Raw genomic sequence first — 25,720 nt, forward strand, 5'->3', positions numbered from 1 at the left:
TCCTCTAACCTCAATAAATTCGTCTGAAATTAGCCATAACAAAATACTTGAATGTATCAAATTTGGCACAATGAAAGCTAATGTCAATCAAGTTACTTGCACCCGAGGAGGATTTCTCCAAACTGAATAAAATCATCTGTCATTAGCCAGAACAAAAATTCTAAATGGTACCAAATTTGATGCAGAGGGTGTGAATGGGCTCTCTAGGTATTACTAAATTTTTAAAGTTTAACAAAGTCCCCTCAGACGGAAAGAGGAGGGAAAGGGAACGAGTTCATTGGAATGCAGCCACGGATTAACTTAGAAAAATAAAATAGAAGCAATACCATCGAATCTTAGGGAAAAATCGGAAGAGACAAAGGATTACAAAGGCGGAGCATGCCGACAGGAGACCTTTTGGTCCATATCTAGGTTGGATGCGAAAAAAATCATAATAATAAGAAATTAATAAATAGAAACTATAATAATGTAAATATATACAAATAAAATACACAAATAAATCCATAGGTATAGTTAGATAATAAACACACATGTAAATAGTAAATAATAATAAATCTACAGATAACTAATAATAAATGAGAATCAAACAGACAAATGATAACAAAACAAAAACAACAGATTCCTTCAGTCCCCAAAGATTCTGACTGACTGAAAAGACTTCGACAGACTCCGACATCCTTTGGTAGACGTCGAGACATTTCGTTAGACCACGTTTTGTCAGACTCAAACAGATTCAGATTTTGACAAACTGACAGAAAGTACTTCGACAGACTGTGTCGGATCCCAAAAGATCTTGGGGAACTTAGGACAGACTGGCAGACTCAATTAGACTCCGGAGGACTGACCAACTCAAGTTCTCTGAGAGACTCTTTGGCGGACTCTAAGAGGCTCTAGAAGCAGCTCTTTCGGACAGAGTTTGGCGGACCCTGACTCTTTCTGCTGGAATCTGACAGAATCTGATAGACGGATAGACTATCAGATTCTGTCAAAGACGGACAGGCGGTATGTAATTTGCGTCATACATACACAGTGTGTGTGCGTGCATATGTGTGCGCGTGGTTTCCCAACTTTCTCATTGTTAAACGTTCCCGGCTGTTAGCCAAAGCCAAATGATTCAACCACACAAAACGCCTTATAAACATTGCCTATGCATTCCCCACACTACATCTGTATACGGAATTATATAAAATCAGATTTGTTTATGATATCTTGTTTTGTCTGTTTAACCCTTTGGGGGTGTTGGAAGTTTTATCCCTAAAAGTGCTAACCCTTGAGAGCTCACTGCAGGACAACCGGTCTACCCCCTGCGCGCAATACAGCCTTTGTACATCACTACGATAGTTTTATCACCCTTAGTGAAATAAAGGTTTCTATTCTTATCCACAATGTATAAATAAGAGAGGAAAAATCTACAACGGGTGAAGTACAATAGGGTTCGCTTTGCAATGAATACAAATGACGCATGGAAAATCCTACGCGAGTGCATAGTACTCCTAGGACGGAACGTGGTCTTGTTTCTCAATGTATACCGCCAGCTTCACCCCCAGCGTACCGCAAAGGTCAGTCCTTAGCCCCCACTCTGTACAATCTATTTACGAATGACCTGACAAAGCCTGCTTATCCACGCAACCGAGCTCTTACTCTCTCTTATGCGGACGACACTAATCACATTAGCAGACACTAAACGCTGCAGGGAGCGTTACACGTAAAGCAAAATATACTAGACGGGGCACACGCGTGGGAGCAACAGTGGCGCATTAAGACTAGCGCGTCGAAATGTAAAGCTGTGTACTTCCGCTGCAAGAACACCAACAGAACAATCACGAACACTCCTCTTGAAATAAGCAACGCAAACTTCCCAGTGAAAGACCATGGCTGTGCTGGGTAGCACAATGGATAGTGGCCTTACCTGACCCTCGCCTGCAGACAGGGAGTGAGAGCTAAGGCTGTGTTGGGAAGCCTAAAGCTCTTCAAAACCGCAACACTCTCCACCAAATGTCGATTGTACTTAGCCCTAGTCAGACCAATTCTGTGCGAGGAATCTTCAGAGGATGAACGCCCAGAACGAGCCGGGAATAAGGACTGGCGAGTTCGTCGGAATGCATTACTGCATGCACGCTTTACATACATAAATGCACACCACCAGTCACACCAGGCCAGACACATGATTTCGTTGGTTTGTCATCAGACGTGCGTGTGAAGGTTTGAAGGCATGAAATGGTAGGCCTTATTCCCTGCTCGTTCTGGGTGCTCATCCTCTGAAGATTTCTCGCTCTCGACATGTTCTTCGTCAACTGAGTCTTGTTTGGGTATCCGAATTGGTTCTTACGTGTATCCTTGTACCGTACCCACACTGAAACACGGGAGGACATCCAAATCCGAGAAATCTTCAGTCGATATGAAATCCCCTTCGTGTCCGTGGCCATGTCCGAGAATGTAAACACTATTTACGTCATCATTTACCCTAGCGGTGGAAAATGTTACTACAACATTGAAAAGGTCGTCTGCAATCAGGCACTTCTAAGATAATCTTATTTGGATAAAATCAAGACTATAAAATGCTAGAAACGTGCATTTTAGTTTCTAACTTCTAAGTTATATTTTCATACATGAAATAACAAAAAATAAACCCAAAATCTTCTCAGTTGACCTTTAAGTACTAAAACGGTGTGCTGATATACTTTGTGCCCCAGTTATGGACATATATGCAACATCCCTGAGGAATGGTGACGTCCCAATTGACTTGAGAGAGGCCAACATATAACCTACATACAAGAATGGAAGTAAGACAAACCCGCTTAACTACCGACCAGTGTCACTGACCAGCATAGCATCCAAAGTCATGGAAAAATCATCAGGGCAAACATTACAGAGCACAGACCAGCAACATGGATTTCGGAAAAACAGGAGCTGTCTCACAAATATGTTGTGCTATCTGGATGACTTGGTCAATGCTGTGGATTGTGGGTATTGTATGAATGTGAATTACCTGAACTGTGAGAAAGCATTCGACAGAGTTCCTCGTGAGAGATTACTAGTCAAGGTGAGGGCCTTAGGAGTGGAAGGAAATGTTCTGGATTGGATTGGGAGCTTTCTTGCAGACAGGTGTCACAGGGCATGCATTGGGAAGGAATACTCAGAGTGGCTACCAGTGCTAAGTGGAGTGCCACAGGGTTCAGTCCTGGGGCCGGTCCTTTTCCTGGTGTACATAAACGACTTAGTTAATAACCCTGAGTCGACAGCTACTAGCTTCACTTAACTTTTTTTTTATTTCAATGTGTACTTAATAGTCATCTAAATAATATATTATTATATAATGAAAATAAAACAAATTTCAGCTGATCTACATCTAAAAGATAAATGAATCAGACACACCGTGATTGTATTTTTACGGGTTAACATTATGTGAACTTCATAACATATACAATGCAGGCTACCGGGTCCGCTCCGGGTCGACGGTGCTATTAATCAGTCCTAGGGATTTCGCAGTGGCTATGATTATGGTAGTTTGATATTCAAGGAATAATAGTTTTTCTTAACATGGTAGCAGATTGGTAAAAAACGAGGGAAAGTGTGCCATCATTTCTTTCTACTTGAGGGGTCTAGCGAGCCAAAGCAGTGATCATGTCTTATCCTACCCTTTTACGTAGCAGCACGACTGTGCGATTATGGTGCAACTCAAGACTTTCGGCCAATCAATTACTTAATAGGCTGTTTACAAGAACAGGTAGCCGAAGTTGCATAAACCAGTGGATTAGAAGAGAACTCCACACAAACAACACCTCAGCCCAGAAAAACAGACTAGTATTCGACAGTCGAATAGACCTTTCAAAGGATGTTGTTCTTTTCAAGTACGAAAACCCAAGATATTTCAAAATGCTCAACTTCTTCGCCATTTCTCAGTTTTTCTTCTGGTTTTACCTAAGTCACTTCTCGTTTACAACGCTGCGCAATGTGCCAGCGCTGCCCAACAATGAAGAAAACAAAGATGTTCCATGGTGGAGGAAAATTAACTTTGGGCAGTACAGAAACGGCATTTCTGTTGGATGTTTCATGATAGGTATGTGCATACACAGTGCTTGTCCAAACTGGAAATAAAAAATTATCTCCTACCTGAAATACTATATACTTGATCATTTCATTATAGAAAGGATTACTGTAGCTGGGCATACGGGTCTCCAGATAAAATGAGCTGATACTCAAGTACATCAGTCCTAAGATCTCTCTTTTCAGCTTTAGCTACATTTCCTTGACCTTTTCACACAACAAAAGCTGATAATGGGGAACTCTCCCCCTCTCCTACTGCTATAACCAAGCAATATAGTAACAGTCATGCATTAATACAACAGATAACAGTTCAAAATACCTTTTTAGAAGTGTACACCTATGCAATATAGCAATAGGAAATTAAATACTAATTTTGCAAACTATGATACATCTACATAATATACATTTTTCTTGGCAGAAATCAATAACAGAGAAAGTTGCTACAAGCAATAGACTAATAAACAGAGCCCTGGCGACTGCTTGAGACACCATCTTTAATTTGATAGATGATGACAACAACCCTGATGGCTTCTAGAATTACAGGCACCACATTACTAAATGCAGGTTAGGTTAGAATAGACAAATTTATCATACTTAAATTTCTTTGACCTCCATCTGTGAAAACAAAGATGACATCTTGAGCAGCCGACACAACTCCGTTCATTAGTGTATTGCCTTTATATGTTATTGATTTCCACCAAGGAAAACATATATTACATTGATGTATTATAATTTACAAAACTGATATTCAGTTTTCATATGCTATGTCACATAGGTGTGCTATTCTAAAAATTTACTCCGTTCAATCTTTCTTCCCATACCAACTACCATGTGACTATGAGTTTTCAGTCACTGATACTTGAGGCAACAACTATTATTTTATATTACTATGATTATTTTTATTATTACTATCATCATCAACATTCTTCCCATACCAACTACCATGTGACTGAGTTTTCAGTCATTGATACTTATGGCAACAACTATTATTATTATATTATTATGATTATTATTACTATCATATTTGATATTCTATTTTTATTCACTGAGTTAATTCTGGCTAGATTAAGGTTTTACTGCCAAATTTACCCCACCCATACCTGGTGGTGGTGTTTTTCTTGTTCTGGCCACCAGCAGGATATTTTATTCACCTCTGTAGTACCCCATCAGCAGTGGCAAGGTTATAGCATTTGTTAACCTTTTCAAACTATACTGTATTTTCCCTTTTGCTCCGGTTGCCACCAAGCTATTTTATTCATCTTTAGCACATACTAATACTTATACCAAAGGTTTTTCCCCCTTACAAGGGAGGTGGCCAAAAAGGGAAAGGCATAAAAACATTTCCACCCATTCCATCCCTGAATACACTCCACACCCCTCCACCCTCCCTCTTATCTTAGCACCTCCTGGATGACAGGTCATCCCTGCACCTTGTCCACTACCCTGGGTCAGAAGCAGTGTCACATGACACAGCACATCCACAGCAAGGCCGCTTCATTAAATTGGCGACCCCCACTCTCCATCCCCCCATTGCATAAAAGGAGAAGACGGGGAGAAATCCCTTCGGGCTGCGTCAAATTTTGCTCACACATACTACCTCTCCCCCCACCTCCCACCCATTCCACCTCATGGATCACAACATCATCCATATACAACCATTCTCCATTCACCCCTGTCTTCTGTCCTTCCTCAACAGACATTCCCTTCTTCCCCAAAGCCCCCTTCACCCCATCCATCCACCTCATCCTAGGACATCCCCTCATGTTCACTCCCTCCACATCTGCTTTCCATACCTCTTTTACTAGTCTTTCTTCACTCATTCTTTCCATGTGTCCAAACCATCCTAATATTCTTTCATCAACCCTATCTCCCAGCTCCTTTTCCACCCCTGTTCTCCTCCTCACCTCCTCATTTCTCACTCTATCTGGCCTAGTAACCCCCATCAAACTTCTCAGACACCTCATCTCAAACACATTCAAACTCCTTCTCTCTTCTTCTCTTATGTTCCATGTTTCTGCCCCATACAGTGCTGTTGGCACAATCACTCCTTCATACAGTCTCCTCTTAGCATCCATTCCCAAATGTCTATTCCTCATTACACTCTTTAATCCACCAAGGCATTTACTCGCTTCTCTCAATCTACATTCTACCTCCACCTTCACTCCACCTTTTCCTGCCACATTTGCACCCAAGTATCTAAAACTATCCATTTCCTCCAGTTGCTCTCCCTTAATGTTCACTTCCAGTCTACTGCCATTTTCACCCCTTGTACATCTCATCACCTTACTTTTACCCACATTTAACCTTTGGTATAAGTATGTATGTAACATACATACATACTTATACCAAAGGTTTTTTCCCCCTTACAAGGGAGGTGGCCAAAAAACAAAGGCATAGAAACCACTCCCACCCATTTCATCCCTATCACACTCCACTCCTCTCCACCCTCTTATCTTGGCACCTCCTGGATGACGGGTCATCCCTGCATCTTGTCCACTGCCCTGGGTCAAAAGCAGTGTCGCAAGACACAGCAACATTGCTTCTGACCCAGTAACGCCTTTATTGTGAAGAAGTCATGCTTCATGTTAAATGTATTTGTTTACCTTCAGGTTGGGGGATCCTGGCCTTTTCAGGGATGTACACATTGCGCTCCCTCCGGTACCTCATCCTAAAGAAAGATGGCAACCATCTTACTTTTGTCACATATTCCCCTGCAAGGCGTTTTCGCTCATTCACAGTACCACTGGAGAAGGTTTGTGATCTGTGGAGAATTACATAGAACTTCATTATTAGAGGTTTTATAGTTCTTAAGTATACATAATAGATCAGTATTTGTGCAGTTTCATCTCACCCACTCACACAGCAGTTAGTATATTTTTTCCATCTATATCACAACTCCAAAAACTATTCTTAGTAATGTTTTTCTCACACATTATTAAGGGATGATAAAAAATAATACCCATAACCTTTCTGCTATTTGCCACTAAAATGTCATGGCAATTTGTATATTTTTTCATCTATTTTACAACAACTCCAACAACTTTTCTAAGTTACATTTTGCCTGCAAGGGATGAAAAAATAATTCCCACAACCTACCTGATACCTGCCATCAAAGTGGCATCATGGTTGTCCAGTTCAAGATGTACCCAGTACTGTACCTGGTCGTGTGGATTAGGTTGGGTTAAAATAAGGAGAAAAAACAAAGAAAATAGTGGGTAACACTCAACAGTGGCAGGTGACGGGAAAGTTGCATGATTTTTTTTTTTCCACCCTCCCGTATCAATAATTTCTGGAAGAAAACATTACTAAGAAAAATTAATGGAGTTGTAGTATAGATGGAAAAAATATATTATTTGCTATGTGAGCAGGTGAGATGAAACTTCACAAATTCCAGTAGTTCTTCAACTCAAGGGCAAGAGAGTTAAATTTTTCCAGTCAAATAAAGCAATGCAGTATCTTATTAGTGCAAATAAATTTTTGCAATAAAGTGATAACCATAACATTAGTAAATGGACAGTATTTCACTATTAAACTACTACAGATGGCCTAGTTTTGTTGACAGTACAATGAAAATTCTTCCATCACGTTTCTTAACAAGCACAAGTCTTAAACTTTTTACAGTCTTCCACAATACATTATGGCTTCTTGCTTATTCCAGGTATCAGCCAAACAGAGTCGTCAAAGTGCAGGCGTTCTTCTGCCCCTGAAGGTGCGTGGCCACTTCATGAACTACCTCTTGGATATGAGGGGGGAGTTCACCAATGCCAGACTTTTTGATTACTCTGCAGGGCTTAAAAGGTCATGGGCAAAATCATAGTGAAAATAAAACCTTTAATGTAAATACTGTATTTGATGTAAAGGATTGGAACAAAATAAAATATTTTATGATCAGTCCAAGATTTTATTACTAATACCATTTATTGGGGGGTCGCCGATTTAATGAAGCGGCCTTGCTGTGGATGTGCTGTGTCTTGCGACACTGCCTCTGACCCAGGGCAGTGGACAAGGTGCAGGTATGACCCGTCATCCGGGAGGTGCCATGATAAGAGGGGGTGTGGGGTGTATTTAGGGATGGAATGGTTTTATGCCTTTTTCTTTTTGGCTACCTCCCTTGTAAGGGGGAAAAAGCCTTGGTATATGTATGTACCATTTATCCAAAGTTGGTGTGTTATAGGGAGTAGAGAGAAAGAGAAGTCAAACTTGAAGGCAAGTGGGGTATATTAGTGGGCATGCTATGGTTGTCTAGAGTAAGTAATGTCATTGTTGATTTCTGGGATGAAGATTTTATTCTGTTGTTCTAGTTTCTTCAAGTAGGTTTAGGTGTTCTTCGCTGCTATATTGTATTTTCTGTCCTGGGTTATTATTGTCAGGGCATCTGCATATGAGAACATTGAAGTTTAGTTTAAATTCTGGAACTGGGAGTTCATGCATGAAGAACCTGAACAGTAATGGTAAGGTATTGCACCTTGAGGGACTCCATTCTATGGGCTTTTTGTACCTGAGATTTGATTGTTTTGCATCTTCCTGTTATTGGTTAACCACTTCTTATTATGAATCCATCAATGATCTTTTTTGACAGTATGTGTCTCTGGACCTTTACAGAAGCTTTGTTTGTATCTATGGCAACCATAATGGTTCTTTTTGGTGGGGCTCTATATTGAATCTTTCCATTTCTAGTGTGATGTTAGTGACCCTCCTTGAATCCAAGTTGGTTGGGAAAGATCCCTAATTTGATACTTTCTGTTATCAGCCTTTCCATTAGTTTGGATATCGTAGATATTAGTGAAGTTGGTCTGCAATTTACTGCCATCCTCTCCCCTTGTTCATCTCATCACCTTAATTTTACCCACATCTACCTTCAACTTTCTTCTTTTGCACACCTTCCCAAATTCCGTCACAGACTTCCTTAACCTCTTCAATATGAGTGAAATATTAGTGGGCACTTAAGGTTGACTGATGTATGATGATGCATCACAATATATGCATTACAAAACATAAGGTTACTTCTGTTGTACTCAATCTCTTTCACCCTGAATAAATATAATGTCACAAGAAACATGATCAAGCCTGTTCACAGAATATGGGGATCACTCAGCTACAACTATAAAATAAATGAATCAGGAAGCCAATGTGGCATCCTCATATCGATTTCCGGCTCATGACGCACGTAAAGGCATCATTGTATTCTGGAGGTTAATCCCTCCTATAATCCTGCTACAAGCACAGTGTTGTCAACAAATACAACCATCTTATTTCCCATTTTCTTCAACCATCTCTAATCCCCAGCCCAGTACAGCAAACAACAATTGTCTTGTTTTCTGTTTTTCCCCATTTTCTTTAACCATCTTTAATCCCCTGCCCAGTACTTTTACATTTACCTCCCACACAACCCCATCCATGTACACAATGAACAGCCATGGCAACATGAATCATCCCTGGCAAAGTCCCACCGTTACCTCAAACTTCTCATTCTCTCCATTTCTGATAGTAACACATACTCTACTAGTCTCATAAAAACTATTGACTGCTCTTAACAGCTTTCTTTGCATCCCATATATCTGCAAAACCTCCCAGTCTACCCTGTCATAAGCCTTTTCCATATCTGTAAGAAAGAAAAAAAAAGGAAAAAAAAAAAAAAAAAAAAACCTTACCCTTTGCTAAAGCTTTCTCACATATCTGTCTTACCACAAAAATCTGATTCACACAACCCCTACCTTTCATAAACCTGTTTCTTGCCAATTACTCCCTCTCTTAGGCCTTCCTGATTACACTCAACAAACTGATCCCTCTGAAACTCCTACACTCACATTTGTCCCCTTTTCCCTTGTAAAGCAGAACTATACAGGCACTTATCCAGTCCCCTGGCACTCTACCCTCTTTTGGGCAAACCTTAAACCTTACTAGCCAGTCCATCATCACACCTCCCTTTTTTAGACACTGCCTGACACCCATCTAACCCAGGTGCCTTGCCTGTTCTCATCATTTTAATGACCACTTTCACTTCATCTCTTCTTATTTCCCCCACCCCTGTTTCCTCATTTATCACTCATTTTCTTAACTCCTGCTGCAACCACCTTTCACTCCTTATCCTACTCCAGGTCAATAGGCTATCACTAATTTCATGTGAAGCTAATCTAGCAAGTAGTTTTTCATGTGGGACAGTATCAAAAGCCTTCACAAAGTCCATATATTAAATCTCTATTGTTTTTGTCATAATTTGAGATGACTGTTGTAGAATTCAAGTTAGTCACACATGAACGTTTCCATATGAATCCATGCTGGCTATCATTTATTAATTACTTTCTAAATGAAGTTTGATAGAATCGCTAATGATAGTTTCCCACACTTTTCCTATGATTGAGGTTAAGCTGGCCTGTAATTCATTGACTTTAGTCATCCTTTCTGAATATGGGGGGTAACATTAACTTCCATTCTCTTGGGACATCTCCAGATACAACTGATTTTTTTTTTAAAATAATTTCTAAGGAAACAATAATCTTGTTTTTTCATTTCCTTCAAGATTCTTGGATGCCAACCATCAAGTCCTGGCATTTTATTGAGTTTTTTAGTACATTAAATAAAAAAAATTCTTCTATTATTATATTTACAGGGGCAGAAACATGGAAAATATGAAAGGAAGAGAAGAGTCTGAATGTGTTTGAGATGAGGTGCCTGAGAAATATGATAGGGGTTACTAGGCTGGATAGAGTGATAAACAAGGTGAGGAGGAGAATGGGGGTGGAAAGGGAGTTGGGAGATAGGGTTGATGAAAGTAGTGGGATATTTTGTAAGTATGAGAAATTAATTGACACAGCCCAAAGGGATTTCTCCCCATCTGCTCTTTTTCTGTTTGAGGGGACAGAGAGGGGGGTTGCTGATTTAATGAAGCAGCCTTGCTGTGGATGTGGTGCGACATGCGACACTGATTCTGACCCAGGGCAGTGGGCAAGATGCAGGGATGACCGGTCATCCAGGAGGTGCCAAGATAAGAGGGAGGAAGGGGGTGAATGGGAGTGGAGTATGTTGGGGATGGAGTGGTTTTATGCCTTTGTTTTTTGACTACCTCCCTTGTAAGTGGGAAAAAGCCTTTGGTATATGTATACTTACAGTTGTAGTTTCCCTTGACTTGCATCACAGGCTTTAGTTAGGACTTCACTTTGAGGGGTTATGTTTATGAATGAGGATATGGTTTAACGCCACAAACTCACTCGTATCGGAGGGCTAGGATGGTGCCTCTCACATAGGATTTTGTAGCGTGAAATTTAATAAACCATGCCCTTAGTTCAATTTCGTCGGTAGCAGGGTTCGAACCACCATCCCCTCGACCTTTGCTGCAAGTAACAACGCCCTTCATTCAAATATTGAAGCTCATCAACAGCAGGTAATAGTGGGCCAATGTGATTCCTAACAAGCTTTTTATCTCAAATGTAACTATAGATTTTTCGGGGATTCTCTTTGGATTTATCAGTGATGTTCATTTTGTATTGTCACTTTTTTTGATCATCTTTTTTTTTATATACCTCTGTATCATCACATACCTTTGATAGTCATTAGGTGCACTAGAACACTTGCATTTCTTATAAGCCTGTCTCTTTTTAGCAATATTTTGTTTTGTCAACCCATTTTGGGCAAGCCAGATTTGGGGGCTATCTGTCCTTAAATGGGATATTTCAGTCTATTCTCACAAACAGTTGCAAGCAGTCATCTGCAAATGACAATTGGTTAAACTTTCAATTCCTTCACCTAATCTCATTTACCACCTCCAAACACAAGCCCAGTACCCTTATGCTGCGTCCACACGGTCGAGCTGTGCCTGGCAGACTTTGCCCTTACCGGGCAAAGCCCGCAGACTCTGCCCGCGAAGTGTCCACACGGCTGACGAGTGACGTTGGTGGTTGGAGGTTAGTTGGCCGCAAGCAGAGGTTGGGAGGGAGTGGTTCAGTGCGGTACGATAACCATGGTTCCCGCCATACTTGGAAAGAAGGTAGCACTTTACAGCATTATAATTGCTGCCTGCATTAAAAAGAAAAACAAGAAATCACGGAGACATGTCTGATGCCGGGAGTGGTTACAAAGACGTGATTTAATGGGAAGCTCAGTGACAATCCTACGTGAATTGCAGGATGAAAATGAACAATTGTTTTGCAATTACATGAGAATGAACATAAGCAGCTTTTCTGTTCTCCTTTCGAAAGTGGAACCATATATACAAAGGCAAGAGCCAAATATGAGAAAAAGCATAGCACCAATAACACGTCTTGTCGAGACCAGTACACACTAGTACTAGGTGCGGACATGGTGGTAAGGTAACTTCGGTCTGTATTCTGAATTCTGTACTGAGCGGGTTTGCTAACTTTGCTCGCACCTCACCTCGTGCGTTTGGCAGCGATGTCAGCCCTCTATCCACTGCCCGCAAATGGCACCGGGAACGGACAGTTTGATGGTTTGCCCGCTGAAATTGCACGTTGTCGAGCCGCCAAGCCTTCGTGCCCGGCGGACAGTGCTCGACCGTGTGGACGTGGCATTAGGTTTACCTCCTTCTCCAGCCCATCCATACACATGCTGAACAACCACATTAGGTTTACCTCCTTCTCCACCCCATCCATACACATGCTGAACAACCATGGTGACATACTGTAATCCTCTGAATTTCCTAATACTATTACTTCATGCTCCTGGCGGCCATTTCATAAAAATTATGAAGGTTAATGAAAGTCCTCTGCAACAACAAATAACCTCATGATTAAAGTCAGTGTGCAAACATAATCACACTGTAATTTTCTGCAATGTTTCAATGCTTTGGCAAATTTCATAACCAATGTCAAGGCATTTCAATACAAAATCATCCTGAACAGAATTTTTTTATCCAACCTTTCACATGACATCTGAATTCAAAACACAAAAATAATATTCACGTGGAAAAGAGAGGATTGGAAAATTAAGACACTGGAATGAACGTAATAAATGGGGAAAAAATATGGGTAAATGATTTTTGAGTTACTGAGAAGCATGTTCATAAAATTCACTAAATGTAAATCTTAATATAACTGATTAAAGTTCGAAGTACAGTAAGTCCTCGTTATACAGTACATATGCGTTCCTGAAAACCTTAACGCAATTTGAAATTACCGTATACCGAACTCATAACGTGTAATAATAGGATATGGCAAACGTACCTTCTCCCTGCTCTTTCCTCTTCAAAATATTTAGCGGATACCGTATCTGTGAGTTTTTCTTACCATAAATAGAATCAAGGGTAGTAATTACCAAATACCGTAACTGTGAATTTACTGGATAAAGAATTACCGTATAAGGACAACTCACTATACGCATGTTACAGATACAGAAATTACTAGACAAACAATTTTCAGATGTAATATTAGGTTTGTGAAGAAACAAAATGTTAAAATCTGATTAAACCACACAGACCAAGTTTTCGTGGATGGGCCAAAAATTCATATGGCACAAATCACAACAAATCTGGGGAACATAAAGGAATGGAGGCAATCATGCTACAAACTATTCCTGTCCTTGTAGTGCTTCTTCATTTGCCCAAATTATAGTTTTCCAAAGTTATACACCTAAATTTACCATACAATGTTTTTGACAGCTACAGAAAATTTCTCCATATTTAAGTTAGCTACACCTTGAACAAATAAAATCACTATTTTTTTTATCATATGAAAACTATTTCAAATCATGTAATGTTCTGATTTACAGTAATTAGGAAATAAATATCACAGACTTGTATGCCAGTGGCACAATGTAACCCATTTCTTGGTACAATTTATTCAGAGCCAAACTTTTACCCAAACAAATGTGATTGAATCTCATGTTTTCAAGTAAATTTCATTGTTTTTTTTTCTATATATTTTTAGTGAATATTTTAAAATGCAAATTGGGAAGTCTGTCCATATACCAAGGGCTTTTTCCCCCTTAAAAGGGAGGTAATTGGGAAAAAACAAAACAAAAATTACTACACTCGTTTCAAGTTAACATCACAATTTACATTTTGGGAGTTTTGTGATTCATTTACTACCTCAATGGGTCACCCAAACACAATGGTAAGGCATCTCTTGATCAATGTCTGGTCAGGCTTAAGATTCAGCTGGGCAATTTAGTTGATCCAAAATCCATTTGGTCTACAAGAAATCCAAAATAACATTTCCTTTCCCAAACAGCTTCATTAATTTTGATTTTCGAATAAATCCAATTCTCTCACACATCACATTCCTCACATACATCTTTTCCATTTTATTTTCTTTGCAAACTTTATTTTCCTTTACTCCCAATGCATCATTACTATATATTCCACAGGTAACTGATTTTGTTTACATCCCCACCACATTAACATAAAAAAGTAGAGGAACAAAAAAAAAAGGTCACAACTTTGACCAATCAGGCAAAGGCTTCTTCTCCTTCACTGCTCATTGCCTTCAGGCTGAGTACCTCTACCACTCCTTTCCCTTTAGTATTAGAGGTCACAAGCTCATCTATGGTGCGGTAGTTTCCAGGGTCAATCAATCCAACCTTGAAAAAATAATTAAATTTAACAATGACATTGACTGTCTCTATATCATGTGTTTTTTACATATGTTCTAATGAAGAGGCATCAACTACAGAACTGCCACTTGAAGATAAGAACTGCAAGTTATATAAGGAATTCAGAAATACTTTAGTCTATCACATTTAGCTACAAATAGAAATACACATTAATATCAAACTACAAACTACATATGTGCCAACAGCACTGTATGGAGCAGAAACATGGAACATGAGAGAGGAAGAGAGAAGGAACTTGAATGTGTTTGAGATGAAGTGTCTGAGAAGCAAGATGGGGGTTACTATGCTGGATAGATTGAGAAATGAGGAGGTGAGGAGTAGAACGGGGGTAGAAAGGGAGTTGAGAGATAGGGTGGATGAAAGAGTGTTAGGATGGTTTGGACACATTGAAAGAATGAGCTAAGAAAGACTAGTAAAAGAGGTGTGGGAAGCAGATGTGGAAGAAGTGAACATAAGGGGACGACCTAGGATGAGATGGATGGATGGGGTAAAAAGGGCTTTGGGGAAGAGGGGAATGTCTGTTGAGGAAGGACGGGAGAGGACAGAAGACAGGGGTGAATGGAGAATGGTTGTATATGGATGATGTTGTGATGCATGAGGTGGATTGGACGGGGGAATGGGGGTGAGGTAGTGTGTGTGAGCAAAAATTTTGACGCAGCCCGAAGGGATTTCTCCCCGTCCTCTCCTTTATATGGGGGGACAGAGATGGGGGGTCGCCGATTTAATGAAGCGGCCTTGCTATGGATGTGCCGTGTCTTGCGACACTGCTTCTGACCCAGGGCAGTGGACAAGGTGCAGGGATGACCCGTCATCTAGGAGGTGCTAAGATGGGAGGGAGGGTGGAGGGGTGTGGAGTGTTTTCGGGGATGAAATGGGTGGGAATGTTTTTGTGCCTTGTCCTTTATGGCTACCCCCCTGGTAAGGGGAAAAAAAGCCTTGGTATATGTATGTATGTATGTACAAACTACAATTCAATAATGGTTATATGAAACAAGACTTTACACCCAATATGAAAGACCACATGGTACTATAACTAAAACTAAAGTACCAAAAGTGTGGTGGCAGACATGAGAACGTGAAGGGATGTAAGAATATATTACATACATACATATATCAAGGGCTTTTTCCCCTTACCTGGGAGGTTGCCAAAATCAAAAGGCATAATTCCACTCCCACCATTTCAACCCCCCCTCCCTCCCTCCCTTTCATCTTGGCTCTTCATGGATGATGGGTCCTCTCTCCATCTCGCCCATTGCCTTGGATCAGGAGCAATGCAGCAAGACACAGCACATCCACATCAAGGCTGCTTCATTTAATCGGCAACCCCCGTCTTCTCATGCAGAAACATTGAAGACAGGAAGAAATCACTTCAGGCCATCAAAATATCATTTACACATAACCACTCCCTAACCCTCTCCCCTATACTACTAATAGAATATATTAGATATGTATCATAGGCACAGCCCATGAGGATTTCTTCCCATCTTTTCTATTTTCTGCATGATGGGATGAGGAGGTGGGGGGTCACCATGTAAGTGAAATGGCCCTGCTTTGGATGTGCTGTGTCTTCCTGCTTTGCTTCTGATCCAGGAAGTGGGTGGGAGACAGAGATGACCTTTGATCCATGAGGAGCTAAGATGATATGGAAACAAAGGTGGTGGATGGGAGTGGGTGTGTACTTCTGACTTGGCTACTTCCTTTATGATGGGGGAAAAAGCCCTTGGTATATAGATAGATAGAGAGATAGATTACAAGATTAAAGAAGGTACAGAGAGACACTGGTGCTTCAAAAGAATTATATTCTAGTCAGAGTTGACACCACGTGTGTCTATTTCAACCATTCTGTCAGCAACTGCCATTTTAAATAATAATATTCTGACTTGTTCAATATATCAGCCAAAGGTGAAAACTAGTGAAGGGAAGACAAAGGAAATACGGATTATACTGGTATGAAATTTTGGTACAAGTTGGGCAAATATAGAGGAGGTGGATTCTACGTAGGTGCATTTACCTACCTGCCAATCAACACATTGTTCCAGGTCTCTGTTGTAGGAGGCTCACAGTTTCTAGGTAACCAGCCATGACTGCCAGTTCAGCCCATAAGTCACTCAATCAAGAGATTTTATGTTGTTGTCTCAATAGGGTGAGTATTGGGCAGTGTGAGAATAAAGTGTTCTGTGTCTTTTGTATAGTAACTGCATCTGTAGAAACTGGAGTCTCCTGCCAGATCAGTTCTACGCTGGTACTCATATAATGTGGGGCAGTGACTTAAACGTAAATCTGCCAGTGTAATTCATAGATGTCTTGCAAGTTATTTCTCAGTTGGATTGATTTTTGGGTGATTTAGTGAAGTATAGATTTTGGAGGTTTAATGTGGAGTGTGTTGTAGAATGCTGGAGGTGGGTTACTGTAGATCAAGTAGAATTCTCCCTTTTTTCATTTGTTTAGTGGGCTGTGTCTGTGTGAAATGGTGTGAAGGGTGGAGGTAGAATGTAGATTCAGAGAAGCAAGTAAAAGCCTTGGGGGATTAAAGTGTAATGAAAAATAGACATTTGGGAATGGATGCTAAGAGGAGATTGTATGAAGGAGTGATTGTGCCGAAAGTACTATATGGAGCAGAAACATGGAACATATGAGAAGAGAGGAGTTTGAACATGTTTGAGATGATGTGCCTGAGAAGTATGACAGGGGTTACTAGGTTCAATAGTAAAAAATGAGGAAGTGAGGAGGAGAGCGGGATGGAAAAGGAGATAGGAGATACGGTTGATGAAAAAGTACTGGAATGGTATGGACACATGAAAAGAATGAGTGAAGAAAGATTAGTAAAACAAATGTGGACATAAGAGGTTGACAGAATGAACAAACATGAGAGGGCAATCTCGGATGAGATGGATGGATGGGGTACAAGGGGCTTCAGGAAAGAGGGGGATGTCTGTTGAGGAATGAAGGGAGAAGACAGAAGATAGGGGTGAGTGAAGAATGGTTGTGTATGGATGACATTGTGATGCATGGAAGGGAGTGGGTGGGGGATGGGGGGGAGTTAGGGAGTGGTTGTGTGTGAATGATATTTTGATGCAACCTGAAAGGATTTCTCCCCACCTTCAATGCTTCTGCATGAGATGGAGAGGGGGGGGTCACTGATTAAGTGAAGCGGTCTTGCTGTGTCTTGCTGCATTGCTTCTGACCCAGGGTAATGGGCGAGATGCAGGGATGACTCATCATCCAAGAGTTAATACTGTAGCCAAATTCAATTCTTAATGTTTATTTTGCATTGATTATAGGATATCTTTTGTTTTCTTAAATGATGTGTTGTGGATGCATAACTTAGCATAGTTCTTATGAGTTGTTTGTATACAGTGGTAGGTGTTTCTACTGTCCAAATCCTACATTCACCCCTGTACTTAATATGCTCAGAGCAATTACCTAATTGTAATGTACAGGAAAACAGTTAAGCTTTTGGGGTCATGTCTATTTGTTTCTATCAATCAAACTTTATCTTATTTTTGTTTACTGATTTTGACTGGACTATTTTCTCTTTTAGGTTCTTCCATAAATTAACCCTTTGGCTGGTTAAATCACAAAAATGTGATTCAAAACAGATTCCCCTTAACCTGGTAAATCACAAAAATGTCACACACTCAAATCAAAATTCCCGCAAGTGTACCTGTAGCTCAACTTATCACTGAACCATCCACTTGGTGATAATATTCCTCCACACATCCTCCATTACCATGGAAACTCAAAAAACATAGTGGGCGACATGGGCAGTGTCACACCTCACTTGGCTTGTGCTGTTTTTACAATATTAGGTAAGTTATGTATGCAGTGGGCAAGATGCAGGGATGACCAGTCATCCAGGAGGAGCCAAGAAAAAAGGGAGGGAGAGGGGCGAATGATAGTGGAGTATGTGGGGATGGAATGGGTGGGGGGTGGATTTTATGCCTTTGACTTTGGCTACCTCCCTTGTAAGGGGGAAAAAGCCCTTGGTATATGTATGCTACACCTATGATAGAATGTCAATATCTTTAGAAGAAAATACCCATAATATGTTATTGAAATGTGGTGAAATAATAAGATAACGTGTAATATGAGTATGAACACCATAGACGTCACAGGAATTTCTCATGTCAGCCATGTTTACGCACTTATGAATACAGCATATGAACATAATGTGGAGGCTTTGGAGCGAAAATAGAAATACATTATGTTGTGATGCATGAAATTACTTACCTGCATGACAATTAGTGCCATATATGCAAAATTCCAACATTTACTACCTAAGGACAGTACATTTGATGGACATTTGACAATTTTGTTTTTTGGGAGGAAAATGGGCATCACAGGAGAATAATTATCTGCCCTAATTAAGTGGCCAATGGGTTACTGCATTTGATAGTAAGCAGTCACTATTGCCATTAGTGCATCTGGTCATAAGTTGCATATAAAAGGTGAGGAGTATATGTACATTTCACTAGTTGAGATATAAAACAGTAGTGTTAGGTAGAGGAATGCATTTAGCAAACACATAGATTTCAGAAAATGCTTGCGATTACAAAATAAAACTGAAGATTCACTAACCATTGTGAGGTCTGGAGTAAACTCTTCAGACTCCACGGAGGCTATCAGCGGCACCAACTTGTCCTTTGCCAGTTTCTTGCCTTCCTTCCCTGGCAGACAGATGCGTAGACGCATTTGAGCTCTCTCAATGGGCATATGCTGGAAAGGAAAAGAAAGAATGCTAATTAATTTGTAGCCTCAGAATCCCCTTAAGAAGAACCAAGAAACACTTGGGAGGTTGATAACATTCACCAGGAAAACCTATGCATAGTTCAATGGAGACAAGGGCTCATCCACAGACTGAGCACCAACCTGTAGGCCAATCACAAAAAGAAACTTGTCATAATGACTGTACTGTGTGAATGTTGGTCAGTTTACAATAAACATGAGCTGTGTTTACTGCATGGTGTTTGCATCTGATGCACATGGTGTCTGTTTCCATCATCTGTTTGTCTTTGCCATTTTAGTGCTTGGCAGCAACCCAAACATGGGCTGGCCAGTGTGAATCTCTGGTGTTTTGGCAATTTCTCTTCTGGGTTTATGTCCCAGGAGTACTTATATTTTGCAGGGGATTGTCTAAATATGTGGACACGTATGCCGAAAAGCCCTTTAGCCCTTATAAGGTGATGGCCTAATCAAGGCATACACCCACCCTTCACCCATCTCAAGCCCAATAAACACCCCTTTGTTGTCCCTTCTATTCTAGCTTTTTGTGGATAAAGCAGGAGGACCACTACATACATATACCAAGGGCTTTTTCCCCCTTACATGGGAGATAACCAAAGTCAGAGGCATAAATCCACTCCCATCCATTTCATCCCCACCCACTCCACTCCCATTCACCACCCCTCCTTCCCTCCCTCTTTTCTTGGCTCCTCCTGAATGACAGGTCATCCCTGCATCTCGCCCACTGCCCTAGGTCAGAAGCAATGTAGCAAGACACAGCACATCCACAGCAAGGCCACCTCATCCAATTGGCAACACCCCTCCTCCATCCCCTCACAAATAAAAAGAGGAGACAGGGAGAAATCCCTTCAGGCTGTGTCAAAATATCATCCACATATACTCCCTCACCCCCAACTCATTCCTGTTTATCACAGCACCATCCACACACAACCACCTGTCTTCCACCCCTCCCCCCCAATAAACACCTCCTCCCTCCCAATGCCCCCCCCCCCATCCCACCTCCGGTTGCTCCAGTATTTGAAGATGGGTGGGATGATTCTCTGATAACTGTTTCACACAACCAGTACTTGCAGATGAAATCTACACGAAAATCATCAAAAAATGTACAATTGAAAGAATACATAAAAAAATAGAATGACAATACTCTACCCCTTTCAACTGCTGCATTACTTCCAATGCTTGCTGTTTAGCATTCCTGTTTGGCTTAACAGAAAAGTGAAGATCCTTCATTGCCTTCTCAATCATGGACACTGTATATGGTGTCTTTGTTTCTGGGTTGATGCATTTCTCTGAAAAAAAAGGAAAAAATCTACATAAAGAAAAAGATCAAGAGGTATATTACCTATTAATAAAGAGGAGACAACAGATGTATTTTGAATGTGGGTGTGGGATGACAGATGAAGGGCAGATAGATCCTCCTTACCCATGAGATGATGAAACACTAATAGAAAAAATTATAGTCAATATTTTCATGAAAACTATCAATAAACTTCCTCCATTTTATATGGATGAAGAGCCCACCTCCCACCCATCCCACTCCCATTTGTTTCACTTTTATCTTAGTTCCCTGTGCATGTAGGGTCATCTCTGTTTCCTGTCCACTAACTTGGTCAGAAGCACATCTACAGCAAGGCCCTGCCACCTCGTTTACTTAGTGACCCTCCCTTCTCATCTCCTCTTGTGAAAATAGAGAAGATGAGGAAAAATATAAGCACAATTGTTTGCATGTAGCTTTTCAAATTCTAGATCCTACCTGTGTCCTGCTACACTGCTTCTGACCCAGGGCAGTGGGCAGGATACAGAGATGACCTGTCATCCATGAGGAGCTAAGATGAGAGAGGGGGAAAGGGTGGTGGAGGGGAGTGGAATGGATGGGAGTAAGTGTATCTTTTTGACTTGGCTACCTCCCTTATAAGGGGGAAAAAGATAGATGGATCCTACCTGATACTGTTGTTGCAATATCCTTGAGAGTGCTGTCAAGAGCTGCCTGTCTCTCCTTATCTGATACTTGTAACTCACCCTTATCTAAAATCAAAACACAAATCTGAAAAGAAAGGAAATAAATGAAAGCCATCCCATCTCAACAATTTATATCCTATTTCAGCATTCTGAAAATCAATGGATAAATGTATAACAATGGCAAAACATGTTGATAATTCTTCCAGTCCATACCAGATGTTGAATTCATGAATAAAGTTAAGTAAGCACAGAAGTAACAAATTAACTGATAGACATTATAGCAAAATACTTGAGAGTTTACACAAATAATTCTTAAGAATTTCATCTTTATTACATACATTAGAAAATTAAATATTAATTTTGTAAATCATAATACATGAATGCAGTATGCGATTTTCTTGGCAGAAATATATAACAAAAAACCCTGCTACAAGTAAATCTACTGACAAACGAAGCCGCTAGGATACAGTCCAAACACCAAAGGATTACAAAGGCAGAGCATGCCGACAGGAGACCTTTTGATCCATATCTAGGTCGGATGCGAAAAAAAATCATAATAATAATAAAATAATAAATAAAAACTATAATAATGTAAATAACAAATAAAATACATAAATAAATGCATAGGTATAGTTAAATAATAAACAAACAGGTAAATAGTACATAATAATAAATTGACATATAACTAATAGTAAATGAAAATCAGACAGACAAATGATAACAAAACAAAAACAAATAATATAAGATCAATTATAATCATTACAGCATCTTACTAGGTATTCATCTAAATGATTCTCAAAGCTTCGAACTGAACTACATTGCGCTACCTGTGCAGGAAGTTTATTCCATTCATTAACTACACGGTTGACAAAGTTGTTTCTACCTACTTCCAAATTGAATCTATTTCTGGACAGTTTGAGACCATTGTTTCTTGTTTGATTCTCATTCAATGTGAAAATCTTGTCACTTTTGATGTTGTCAATTCCCTTTAAAATCTTAAAGACCTGTATCAAGTCACCTCTGAGTCTACGCTTTTTTAGAGAAAACAGATTCATATGTTTTAGTCGATTTTCATATGATTTATTTTTGATATTTGGAATCAGTTTTGTCGCTCGCTGTTGTACTTTTTCCAGTCTGTCAATGTCTTTAATGAGATTCGGTGACCATACGGAAACAGCATATTCCAAATGTGGACGAACTAACGATTTATATAGCTTGTTAATGTGTGATGGACTTTTGAAATCAAAAGATCGCGCAATCAGTCCTAGAATCTTATTTGCTTTCTCAGAGGCTGAAATACACTGTTTGGATGATTTGAGGTCGTTACTGATAATTATGCCGAGATCTTTTTCACTATCCACTTTTGTTAACGAATTTCCAAATAACTTGTAATCGTACTTACTGTTATTTTTACCTATGTGCATTACCTTGCATTTATTTGTGTTAAATTTCATTAGCCACTTTTCAGACCATTGCTGTAATTTATCTAAATCTTCTTGAATATCTAATTGGTTTGAGTGATCATTTGCCACTCCACACAATTTTGTATCATCAGCAAATTTGGAAACAGTAGATTTTAGTCCATGGTCTATATAATTTATATATACTATGAATAGAAGTGGCCCAAGATCGGAACCCTGAGGAACTCCACTTGTAACATTTTTCCATCTAGAAGTTTTTCCATTTAAAACAACTCTCTGTTTTCAACCATTCAACCAATTACTAGTCCAACCTAATAGGCTACCACTTATTCCATATAAAACTAATTTAGTAAGTAGTCTTTCGTGTGGGACGGTATCAAAAGGTTTTGCAAAGTCTAGATATATTAAATCTATATTGTTTCTTTTGTCATAAGTCGAGATAACTGTGTTGTAGAATTTGAGTAAGTTAGTCACGCAAGAACATTTCCGTCTGAAACCATGCTGGCTATCATTTATCAAACGGTTACTTTCTAAATGATGTTCGATAGCATCTCTCATGATACTTTCCATTATTTTTCCTACGATTGAAGTCAAACTTATAGGCCTATAGTTATTTGGTTTCTTTTTGTCACCTTTTTTGAATATAGGAGTAACGTTAGCTAGCTTCCATTCTCTTGGGACATCTCCGGATATGATGGATTCCTTGAAAATAATTTCTAATGGAAAAACAATCTCATTTTTCATTTCCTTTAAGATTCTTGGATGCCAACCATCAGGCCCTGGTGTTTTATTAACTTTGTGTTTGTCTATACACCTTTTAATTTTTTCTTTTGTTATATTTACTGTAGTAAGTTTACCCTAGACTTTTCACAGGTTTCAGTTTGGAATTCACTTTGAGGCGTTTCGTATACGAATACCGAGCTAAAATAATTGTTTAAGATATTACACATTCCTTCATTTGAATATTCAAGTTGACCATCAGCAGATAATAGTGGACCAATGTGATTCCTAACAACCTTTTTATCTCCAATGTAACTATAGAATTCTTTGGGATTCTCTTTGGATTTATCAGCGATGTTCATTTTGTATTGTCGTTTTCTTTTTCTTATTGTCTTTTTTAAATCATGCTGTCGTCTGTCCAGTCCAGTCACTGTCAATTAGATGATGTTTTCATGCTGTGGACTGGGTGTTCTCCAACTCCAGGTGACATTAATAAGCACTGTTACAAAGACAACAGGGCTTCCTTGGACTATACTAGAGAACACGGGATTCTGCTGTCATCTGTTAATTGCCAGAGGTACAATAATAATCAGGCCGTCAGCATCCATGATGACGACAATGACAACCTGGATGATCTTTCGAATTTAAGGTACCAAATTACTAAATACAGGTTAGGTTATGAAAATTAGTTAAGTTAGGTTACATTAGAATAGACAAATTTATAATCCTTTCATTTCTTCAATCTCAGCATCTATCAAAAACATGGCAGATTATTCAACCACCATGACTTTGTTCATTACTCATTAGTAAATAGGTTTTAGCAACATTTTGTTATTGATTTCCGCCAAGAAAATCGGATATTATGTCGATGTATTATAATTTACAAAATTAATAATTATTTTTCTATTGCTATATCACGTAGGTGTGAACAACTAAAAATTTACCCAAAAGTAGGATGAAGTTAAGTTCTCATTCCTACCTGCTTATGATCTTCAGTGCCAAAACACTTTATAAGGTCTTCTTTTTTGGCAACCTGTCCCTTAGAAACATTTGTAAAGACCTGCTGGATCTGTAAAACTTCATCTAAGTCCTTCTCTCTGTAAAATTTAAGTTGTCATTTGAGAATATGAGTCGAAGCCACACCCATGACAACCTACACTCTAGACTAAGAGTAACCAAAACCAGACATTATTATTTTATTTTTTACTTGTGACAATACCTCAGACATCTATCTTTACCAAGAGAACTAATTGTCATACTTATTAAAGAGTACCCTGAACCAAATACATTAATATTTGGGTTGTCACTGTCAACTTCTGATTGCAAATATTTTCCTTGCATCGCAAGTCTCTTACGAACAAAAAATGAAAAATCTTTGCAAGTCCAAGACTCTTGCCAAGAAGTATGCATACAGTAGAAAAAAAATGAAATGATCGTTTTGCCTTGTGACAGTTGCACACCGCAGTAATTTAATTCCATATGTTCCAAATACATCACATACTGTGAGGTCACGGAACCTATGCCTATGGTACCAGTCACCCAACTAGTGCCACTACTAATAGACCTAACTAGCAATACTTACAATTTCTGACGCCAACTCATTACTTTATTTTTGTAACAAGCAATTTCAAAGCGTTTGCCTCCTTTTTTCATTCTCACCACTGCTATGTTGGTGAGACGAATTTGATTCGTGGGAGTGAATATTTTGGCCGACATTTTCGTTGGATTGCATCCCACCCTTCTCTAGCGTGATATTTGTTTACTTTACGATTCTTGCACGTAGGACATGCGACGTTTGGCATCTTTTTTTAGTACTTTAGGGAACACTGAACTATCATGACATAAAAAGTTATACATTACCCTCGTATCTTACAATGGTAAAATGTATATATCAGATATCTCCACTGAATTCTATGAATACAGATTTGGATATTTACATTCGCCGATAGGTATGACGTGTTCTAGAAAATTCTCCCTGATGTTTTTTTTCTTTTCTTTTTCTGATGTAGTTGTTGAAGAATCATTTCTGCCGAATGTGACAAGTGTATAGACGTGTGTTAATTGAGAGGGTTAGAAGGGGGAAAAGAGGAAGAAAAAGCTCTCTGACTGGATCGTTTTTATGCGTTTAGAGTAACTGTTTACAGTAGTGCTGGGCAAATACCGCTAATTTCAATACCGGAAGTACCGGTAAACAACAATGCCGTTACCGGAATTACCGGTAATTTACCGGTAAAAGACTCGTGAGGTAGTAGTGACGTCCCAAGTTC

General features: G+C 39.5%; 2 protein-coding genes across 3 annotated transcripts; one reads left to right on the forward strand and one right to left on the reverse strand.

The window, feature by feature from the left end:
• Window positions 1–3,415: 3,415 nt before the first annotated feature.
• On the forward strand, window positions 3,416–8,335 carry LOC143039635 (transmembrane protein 223-like). 2 transcript variants are annotated; one of them, XM_076209909.1, is made up of 4 exons: window positions 3,922–4,060; window positions 4,466–4,611; window positions 6,657–6,799; window positions 7,706–8,335. In XM_076209909.1, the coding sequence occupies exons 2-4, from the start codon at window positions 4,554–4,556 to the stop codon at window positions 7,862–7,864; spliced, it is 360 nt and encodes a 119-aa protein (XP_076066024.1). In that variant the 5' UTR covers window positions 3,922–4,060; window positions 4,466–4,553; the 3' UTR covers window positions 7,865–8,335. The 2 variants fall into 2 exon arrangements, with proteins under 2 accessions (XP_076066020.1, XP_076066024.1); XM_076209905.1 differs by lacking the exon at window positions 4,466–4,611 and having other exon boundaries at window positions 3,416–4,060; window positions 7,706–7,935.
• Window positions 8,336–12,767: 4,432 nt separating this feature from the next.
• On the reverse strand, window positions 12,768–25,256 carry Sbds (SBDS ribosome maturation factor). The gene is made up of 6 exons (XM_076209899.1): window positions 25,036–25,256; window positions 24,433–24,550; window positions 21,295–21,397; window positions 20,503–20,642; window positions 19,189–19,326; window positions 12,768–14,577 (listed from the first exon to the last, which is right to left on the reverse strand). The coding sequence occupies exons 1-6, from the start codon at window positions 25,167–25,169 to the stop codon at window positions 14,446–14,448; spliced, it is 765 nt and encodes a 254-aa protein (XP_076066014.1). The 5' UTR covers window positions 25,170–25,256; the 3' UTR covers window positions 12,768–14,445.
• Between the last annotated feature and the right edge of the window lie 464 nt (window positions 25,257–25,720).

Source organism: Oratosquilla oratoria, chromosome 2 (genome assembly GCF_046742065.1).
Source record: "Oratosquilla oratoria isolate Oo_2021 chromosome 2, ASM4674206v1, whole genome shotgun sequence".
NCBI lineage: Eukaryota > Metazoa > Arthropoda > Malacostraca > Stomatopoda > Squillidae > Oratosquilla > Oratosquilla oratoria.